Source organism: Nyctibius grandis, chromosome 6, assembly GCF_013368605.1.
Source record: "Nyctibius grandis isolate bNycGra1 chromosome 6, bNycGra1.pri, whole genome shotgun sequence".
Taxonomy (NCBI): Eukaryota; Metazoa; Chordata; class Aves; order Nyctibiiformes; family Nyctibiidae; genus Nyctibius; species Nyctibius grandis.
This window is the reverse complement of record NC_090663.1, coordinates 21,443,138-21,452,683: the sequence shown is the minus strand read 5'-3', so window position 1 is coordinate 21,452,683 and position 9,546 is coordinate 21,443,138. Positions and strand designations below refer to the sequence as shown.

The 9,546-nt window shown below is 38.7% G+C and overlaps 1 protein-coding gene across 1 annotated transcript; it reads left to right on the top strand.

The window, feature by feature from the left end:
* The first annotated feature begins 326 nt into the window (after positions 1–326).
* CCKAR (cholecystokinin A receptor) lies at positions 327–5,885 on the top strand. Its single transcript, XM_068404028.1, has 5 exons — positions 327–447; positions 1,211–1,462; positions 3,434–3,695; positions 4,600–4,727; positions 5,359–5,885. Exons 1-5 carry the CDS (start codon positions 327–329, stop codon positions 5,883–5,885), a joined length of 1,290 nt encoding a protein of 429 aa, XP_068260129.1.
* The last annotated feature ends 3,661 nt before the right edge of the window (positions 5,886–9,546 follow it).

Sequence of the window (9,546 nt, the reverse complement as noted above, 5' to 3'; positions counted from 1 at the left end):
CAGTAACAGAAGAGGGTGGATCTAAAAAAGTACCGGAGGGGATGTGTGTGTGGATGTGCGTGCATACATGTGAGCGTGTATGTGCACACATGCTTTGCTTTTCTGAACTGCCTTGTGTGCCACTGGAATAAATCTTGTTCAGCCTGAACAGGGCTCTGTGTGCCGGGTGTCTTGACGGAGAGTTAGAAGAGCTTCCTTGCACAACTGCCTCTCTCATATTTCTCCTGAAGATTTCATTCAGAAATGTATTTGTTTACAGAAAGAGCGGGCAGATAGTTACAAACCCACCTTCTTCTTCATCAAAGCTAACCTGTGGACACTGAAGAATGGAAATAGTTGATGCTAGCTTCCTTGGGAACGGTACCAATATCACTGCTTTCCTGTGCGATATCATCTTGGAAAATGACACTTTTTTCTGTGTGGATGATCCAACTTATCCTTCTAAAGGTATGTATAGAAACAGATTTTTTCAGGCATTTTTAGTTCGAGAAGGAAGTAGAGGTACTATAGAAAGAAACAGCTACACGAGGCTTTTTTCTGTGAGGGAGTGCAAAATCAGCTGCTTGCTGATAAGTTAGGATGGGAAACAGGCAGGAAAGAATTTAGTGTGTGCTGGTTTTCCAAGTTAAAATTTCAACTAGAACAAAATTTTGCTATAATGGAAAACTAAAACAGCAGCACTATTGGGCACAAAATGTAAACACCTCTGCTAAGGACTTGGAGAAACATGATTTTTACTCTTTGAGCAATTCAACAGCAACGGAGGTATCTGATCTGATACCACATATGAAAGTGATTAAATATGAAACTATAGCACTCTGAGGCTGAAGAAAATCATCGATGTATTAAAATATTTTTGATTGCTGTATCATTTCTTACTTGTGCATAAAGAAGGAACTCCCATGGGGAGTGAGTGCTGCACAAAAAGTAGTGTGAGCAGAACGTGCTTTTAAGAAGTCATATTTGGCTCTCCAAATGGACATTGTATTGCATGTATTGTATTTTAATGTTATGCAATTCAGGTAAATCAGAATAAGTTTAAGAATTTGAGAACTTCCACTGATTTTATATTGGTGTAAAGACATAAACCTTAGTAAAACTGAATACCAAAAGGTTTTTGAAAGGATTTACCTTTTGATTAAAGGATGAAGCATACAAGTCTATCATCTGTATATCGCATAACTGATTTTTTCCTTGTGAGAATTTTCAGATTTGCATCAGATAATTCGGATTCTGCTGTATTGTTTGATATTTCTGCTCAGCGTTTTGGGGAACATTCTGGTAATTACAGTGCTGATAAGAAACAAGCGGATGAGAACAGTCACCAACACATTTCTGCTGTCACTAGCAGTCAGCGACCTGATGCTCTGCCTTTTCTGCATGCCATTCACCCTCATACCCAACCTGCTGAAAGATTTTATTTTTGGTAGCGCTGTTTGCAAAACTGCCACTTACTTCATGGGTAAGTCTTGGAAGTTTATACTTATTTTGAAGATTGACTAATGAGATAGGTGAGAAGGTCATTAAAGACAAGTAAAAAGCTGATTGTTTCCATTTGCCATCGAACAGTTACCAAAATCATAAAGGAACAACTTTTTAGTCAAATCTGTGTGGTTCTAGTTTCCTCTGTATGATCCAGCAAAACACAGAGGCACCACTTGATGTTAACTACACAGAAGTGTTTCACTGGATCAGGTTAAGTGAGAAGTACGTTGCATGACCAAGCTTTAATGAGGAACCTGGCACATGCGCTTGCTTACCCATTGCTGACAGAGTTATTAGCAGTGTTCAGATCACCCATCAGAAATTACAGGGTTGTACAATCCTCATGAAGGTCAGATTTTGCCCACAGATTTTTGCTAGTAGTGATATATGAAAAAAATAGGCCAAAGTAGGTGTCATTTGCAGAGCTGGAAGTTAGAGCAAGCACTTTTTGAGAACAGACCAGGCATGATCAGAGCTCACCAGGAGACCACAAAATACAGATACAGGTTTTACAGGCTGACTTTTACGTGCTGTGCCTTACCTCCTTTGGTTGTGGAGCCAGGAACTTCAAAATGCCTGGATTATGTATGTCTATGTAAGCAATTGTGTCTCACTTCCAATATTTTTTGTGAATTTGCTTGTTTCTTAAAAAAAAAAAAAAAAAGAACATTTACGTAAAGTTTTTGCTGCTTTGGGAGACCCTTGGTTAATTACAGAAACCTTAGGTCCCTTTTCAACCTGTGCCCTTGAGAACTTTGATGTAATGTGAAAGTACACATCCAAAGTGTGTGAATGGGAAATCAACATATTTTTGTAGATAAAACCAATAAAACTAAAGGCCATGTTTAAACAATTATAATGAATTGCTGCCATAAATACCATAAAAAATTAGTGAAGCATTATCATCTTTCTCTTGTTTCACACTGTGTAAATTACTTTATAAAAAATCCAGTGAAATGTTTTTGAACATGAAGTTTTTCATTGTGAAGGTGTTTTATTTTAAGAGTCAGAATGTGGATATTTCCCATTAGCAGTTCAGGTTAACAGAGGCTTCAACTGACAAACAGACACGGACACCCATTGTATCAACTATGCTCTTAATCTTTCATCTTAAAATGTGGGAAGCCTGATTTTAAATTACAGATAATTTGTGTAAAGTAAACTGTAAAGTTATTGGCATTTTATATTTTGATCCACATTAGAACATTCACAAAGATCATTTAATGGAAGCTCATTCAATGAAAGAAAAATTTCTGATAAAGTTAAGAAGAAATATTTATATTCTTGCAGTGACAAACTGGGACACCTCAGTGACAGAAATACAAACCACTGTGTTGTATTTTAGAATATATGAACAGGAGAAATTAAGGGTACTTGAAGGACAAAGATTCTGCCTCATGACTTCATTTCTCCTGCTTTGTAACTCCATTAACATCTATTTTAAAAAGTGATAACACATTTAATTCTCTTGAATGAGAAAATCAGATTCACCAGTCAAGCAGGACACTTAAAAAAATTAAAACAATAGAAGAGGGACTATGAACTTCTATGTTAAAAGAGTAATCAACAGCATAATTCCACTGATTTCAAATGCTTGCTTGAACTTCAGTGCAATTACTAGAATGTATAAAGCACAGCAGCAAAGAGAATTAGGCAGAAAAATTCTTTCCCTGTCATCAGAATTTCATCATTTGACAGAATTAATCTTTTCTCTTGGAATTCTGGAGTTAAGAGAAGCACAGAGCAGGAACATCAGTCCGGAGACTCCCACCCATTGCCCACACACTCTTCTCTAACTTAATCAGTGTGATATAAATATTTTAGCTTATAAGTAGTTTGCTATATTTTTAATTTTCTATATGCATACAGAAAGACAGCAAAACTATTTGAAAATAATAGGAACCTTTAAAGCAAGAGAATAACCTTTTTCTTTATTTTATATATATAGGTGTCTCTGTAAGTGTATCTACATTCAACCTGGTTGCCATATCTTTGGAGAGATACAGTGCCATTTGCAAACCTCTGCAGTCCAGGGTCTGGCAGACAAAATCTCATGCCTTGAAAGTGATTGCTGCTACCTGGTGTGTTTCCTTTACTATCATGTCACCATACCCAATTTACAGCAAACTGATACCTTTTACCAAGTATAACAACACCACTGCAAATATGTGTCGGCTCCTTTGGCCAAGTGATGTCATTCAGCAGTCTTGGTAAGACATAACTGACTGTTAGCAAATGCATAATTATCTGGTGGAAAACAGGATTTCATGGTAGCATTAAGCCTATTGAAAATCAAGTATTAACCTTCAGCAAACATTTACACTTCTATCATGCTTATTTAGGAAGTTAAAAAAAATCATATTTTAAAGCTGCATACATTTTGACACTCATATGAACTTTCCCTTGTCATAGGAATGATACCCAACATGGCAATGATTCTCACACTATGGTCTGCTAAGCCCCTCCTGTTGCTGTAAAGAAAGCATCTGTCACTCTTCAACTACGAATACTGCTTTCACTCATTTATACATGAACTTAAATATTTTCAGAGAAACCCTTGATTAATCTTTGTAAAATGCAAACATATACAAGTGCCCCTGTGTGTGCTGCCTTGCCTGTTTGAAGGCAATTTCTTTGAAGGTCCTCTGAAGCAGAGGAGTAAAATATGAGAACTTGGAGAGGTTGCAAATGCCCTTCTTGAGAACTGAACCCTTTTGGTCCCTTCAGAGTATAGGGGCAGAGAGACGAGGGGAGAGACAGTGCTCCAATCCTACATCTACATCCGACACTAATCTGGTTACAGCAGGGAGCCCCACTTCATGGGTAGAGACCTTCTGCCCCCTCTAATCACTAATGGAGTGACCATCTCCTCTGGATGACAGATGTTTTGCAGCCATGATAGCTTTGTTCCTGCTGTGATTTTCTGGGGGAAGAAGAAGAAGAGGTGGGAAGCTTCTAATTTCCAGAGCTGTCAAAACGATGCTTTGTATTAGCATGAAAAAATTTCAGAAAAGTCTTAAAATCCTCCTCCCCCGCCAATTCTCACCTGGAGAAAAAGGAGTTTTTCTGGTTTTGTGCTGTTCCCTGGTCTCAGTTTTTCTTTTGATTCTTTAGGTACATTTTCCTGTTACTCGTACTCTTTCTTATACCTGGGATTATAATGATGGTTGCTTATGGCCTAATTTCTTTGGAACTCTACAGAGGAATAAAATTTGATGCCAGCCAGAGAAGATCTTCACGAGGTAACAATATATTTAGGTTTGGGGTTTTTTTTTAAGTTAGAGTTGAAGATATGAGCAGTCATCTTGAGGCTACGGAAAGCAAAATTCTCTATTTGCAGAAATGATCATTATGGTCAGTCATGGTCATGAACATGCCAGATGCATTTGTTCATTGAAGTTATTCCATTAGTCACTAGCAAATAATGCCTCACCTGTGGCTTGTTTGCAGAGACTCTGGGCACGATACCTTAAATTTCTAATTTGCTTGTTATAGAAATACCAAGATTTCTTTTTTTCTGGCCATAGATGAGGACCACTTGTGTCAATAAACACCACAATAAAAATTGTCAAATTAAGAGAGAACCATATAATTTTGAGAACTATCTTCAGTGGATACTTGAGCAAATGGTGTTCTTGCATCTTTTGCATCAATTTGTATAGAGTTAAGATGTGAGAATATTGGGAGATGAGGATGCAGAGCAGCTGATATACAACTGACTCAGAAGTAGGCCAGTGCTTTCTTTGCAGCAGTTGTTCAGCTGTGAATTATGTTATTTATTTAGACTTAGACTCCATTCTCCATTTTTTATTTTGAATCACTGTTCAGAGTTATTATTTTGCCAACTATTTAAGCACTAATTTATGTGTACAGAAAGAAAAGTAAGTACCTGCAGCGCCAAATATGAGGATGGAGATGGATGCTACCTCAACAAAACCAAAAGAAAAAGGAAAATGCCATTGCAACAGCTCTCTGCTACTAGCCATAGCAAAATAGAGAGGGTGAGAAGCAGCAGTTCTTCTGCCAACTTAATGGCCAAGAAGCTCGTCATCCGCATGCTCATGGTGATAGTGATTTTGTTTTTCCTTTGCTGGACTCCCATCTTCAGTGTCAATGCCTGGCGCGCGTTTGACACCACTTCGGCAGACCAGCGTCTCTCAGGAGCTCCTATCTCCTTTATCCACTTGTTGTCCTACACTTCTGCCTGCGTGAACCCTATCATATACTGCTTTATGAACAAGCGTTTCCGCATGGGTTTTCTAGCCACTTTTGCCTGCTGTGCTAAGCAAAAGCCCCCTGCAATACGGGGAGATGTTGGTGATGAAGAGGAGGGGAAGACCACAGGGGCTTCGCTCTCCAAATGTTCTTACACGCATATGAATGCATCTGCACCCCCCTGAGCTGTGTCAGAAGAGGCTACCAGTTGCCTGCAGAAATTCAAGTATTTATCACCTGGTCTTGGAAAGTGAGTGTGGCACCAGCTGAATGTGATTTAGTTCTGAGGTAATGAAACACTTCAGTTGACAGTAAACACAGTGAGAGTTTTATGGGAAATGGATGCTATCGCTGCCTGAGCTTTCTATCACTTTCTCTTCAAAAGTACAAAGGAGGAAGAGGGCTCTTTGAAGATAAGGGACTTTATTAAAAGCCTTAGAAGATGCCCTGTTTGTCATAAATTCTCCTGTAAAAATTGGTGTCCTGTACATCAACAGTTTAGCTCAGTTTTCGGCTGCAGTTCTCACTATCTCTTAAAATTTCCAAGATGCTAATAGTCTGTCCTCAAACATGAATACATGTATTACAGTCTTCACTTCAATATCTACGCCTCATAATCAAAATCTTTTGGTTCTATTCGTAGTATTTTTTCACATTATTTTTGCTGAGCTAATACATGTTGAGATCATTTTGGTGTCACAGTCAATTAAAAGAAGAATTTTGGGGTAGGGATAATAGGTTTGTCCATGTGAAAATAATGCTTTTAAGTAAAATAATTTCTTTTTTTTTTTTTTTTTAATAAAATGAAAATAAATATTGGTGCCTTTGGATGGAATGCATTCTTTATTTAGGCAATAACCTAAGTTAACATCATGTCGTGTACTTTTGGTTTAGATAAAACCCATAGAACAAGCACAAAGAAGTGTCTTTCTTCTGTGCAGCTGCAAGCATCCACATGTGCAAGCGGCAGGGTCTTAGATGAGCCCCAAAGGCTCACATGGAAATTATCACACTGGGAAGCACAGGGATAAATGCTTGGGATACAGGCAAAGAGGTGATTTTACAAAAGACACAGGACTGAAGATGTAGGATGCTGCCAACTGTCATAATACGTTTCACAAACATACTTACAGTCACTCCTGGCGTGCTACTGCCCACATGAAAAGAGAAGCAGGAAGAGCAGACACAACGAGCAAAGGCTGGAAGACCTTCTCAGAAAACACACTTTTTCTAAACTTTGGAATAACTATTTTCTCCAACTACATATATTCGTAAACAGACTCAACGTAGGAAAAAAATCTTTGAATGAGGTAATTGTTGGTGTTTTATTGAGCAAGGAATTCAGGCTCTTTCCTGTGCAGCACACGGGTGAGTGTGGGTGTTCAGGTCATGCCCTTTGCTGTGTGGAGCTCGGCAAGAGAAGTTATATCATTTATTTTGTTTTGTGAAAATATCCTGTTAGAGCTGCATCTGTCTTCTAGCTAAGTCAATATCATTTTAAAAACTGGTTATTAGACAAGAGATTAAATATGAGCACAGCGTGAAATGTAGATGTGGATATTAAATATAACCCCTCTCAAGGTTCTTAATCAGGAAAATCTGATCTCTTTACAGAATGATTTTAAATTGGAAATATAGTTTGAGTTCCAGGCACTCAGATCCATGTTCTGCACTCAATTATTGCCTGAAACAGTTCACCCATACAACTTAGCATACAACTTTGGCTATTATTTTTTTTTGCATCCAGCTTGTCCACAGACAGGAAATTAAAAAAAATTTCTAAACACTATTTATGCACAATCCATAGAAACGATGTTTTGCCTCCCACGTTAATAAAGTAGCACTGCTCCTGGAGACATCAATCTGACCTTTTGCAAGTACCCACCAAATTAAATTATGGGATTTAATGGATAATAATGAAATGAAAATTTTCCTTCATTTAAGGATGCAGGATGAGACCCTCTACAAACCTGTCCGATGGGTTGAAACTGAAGGAACAAACTTAACTGCTTTTGGATTTATGTGGAAGAGTGGGAGCACGAAAAAATATTTGTGAAGTATTTTATACCATTTGAAAGCCTGGCTTTATTTTAGGACATAGTTTAAAAATTGTTGTTTAAGAAAAAAAAAATCACATTTTAATAGTAAACTGGACGTGAATATTGCTGACTATGCGCTGTATAGTGAGACAGCCTGCTTCACAGCTCTGTATGCACTCTAAAAGACAAATTCCTTTTTGTAGATCCAGATCCTGTGGTACCTTTAGAGCTCGTGTAGCGGTACGTGCACTGTTCGCCTGCTGCCACTGATTTAGTCCGAGAATAGTGGTTTCAGATGAAAGGCAAAAGCTATTTTCAACAAAGTCTTAATCAGATCACAGCCCCCTGTGGCCTCCAGTACCTGTGGCTGAAAAGAGCAGTCTCTGATTGATTCCCCACTCATAACTCTCAGGGTGCACAATTTAGAGGTGATGAACAGAGAGAGGCAGGAGAAAAAGATTCTGATGGGAGTGGTGGTCGGGCGGCAATCAGGGAAGGGTTGGAAATGTGCCAGAATGGACACGTTTCTGTTTGTCCAGCACTCGTTCTGTGCACCTGTCATTCTTCCCCTCCATTGCCCCCTACACACCTTTTTTCTTTATAAACCAACACATTAGCTCTTTGACCAAGCTCCCAAAGTCAGAGCCTTAAGCCAAATTCCAGCAAGGAGTAGGAATTAAGTTTTTAAAATGCAATATTTCAATCCAGTCATTTTGTCTTCTTCTGCCCTGGTCTCCTAGCAGAGGAAATTTCAGCCTTTCTGCAACCCGCATGCATCAATGCTATTTTCCCTGATCTGTGCATTGCAGAAATCATTCCTGACTCCAAATGTTGCCCTTTCTTTGCTAAAGAGTTGTGGAATCCTCCCAGCACCTTTAACTCAGATACTGCCATTAGTGGCAATGTACCTTCAACAATAAATGTGGGTGGAATAAACATATCAAAATAAAAGAGGTCATGAAGTCTCCTTATTTTAACATTAGTTTGTAGGGGGTGGGGGGAGAAATCCTATCTTAAAAGTCTACTTCTACAATGGGCAGTACGTAAAGGCAAACTGTTTCCCAGATATAGCAGACAAATGGCAAAACCGTAAATTTCAGGTGTATAATGCCCATAAATCTCTGAAGTCTTTCTCCTCTTCCCCTTTCTCCTGACTCCTGTTTTTTTTTTTTTCTCTCTTTGTCTTTCTCTTATCTCTTTCAGCTGCATGTCACCATCTTTTTTTCTTTTTTACCCTTCCCCATCTCTAGGTTACTTTCCCTCCAACCAGCAATTGCTAGATTTTTTTTTCCTCTTTGACAGGTTTATTTTCCTTCCCAGATTTACTTTCCCAGAAAGCACACTCATCTTCATTTCCCCCATCATCTCAAGTTGACAGACTCCTGAAACACATTGCTCCAAGCAATATACCCTGCCCACAACACAACAGTTCTGCAATTGCCTTTTGCAAGCTTATGTCTGAGTTCACACATCGTCTCTCAAATGCCAGCTCCTGGCATGCTCAAACAAGCAGTATATGCTAGTCCATAAAACAAAACCATAGCACTTAATAATGTCCAATTCCTCCTTTGCTACTTCTGTCGTTATTACTTGCAATATCTCTATTATTAGGGCGTGCTTCAAGACAGATGCCTACAATACTGCCAAATACAGCACTTGGTGGGGGGTCAAATTAAGGATATATTTCACTGTTGCCAGGACAAAATACAGGTGCTCTGAATGAAAAGCAGCATGTGGATTTGGAACTGCAGCCACTAAAGTTTACACACCCCTTACACGAGCCGTGGCCTCTTTTCTGATGTGGTCA

Bases quoted from the DNA above. Each gene is read 5' to 3' on its own strand.
- CCKAR (XM_068404028.1), top strand. From the start codon at position 327: ATGGAAATAGTTGATGCTAGCTTCCTTGGGAACGGTACCAATATCACT. The intron at 1,463-3,433 runs GTAAGTCTTGGA...TTATATATATAG, and splicing joins AACTGCCACTTACTTCATGG to GTGTCTCTGTAAGTGTATCT. The intron at 3,696-4,599 runs GTAAGACATAAC...TTGATTCTTTAG, and splicing joins GATGTCATTCAGCAGTCTTG to GTACATTTTCCTGTTACTCG.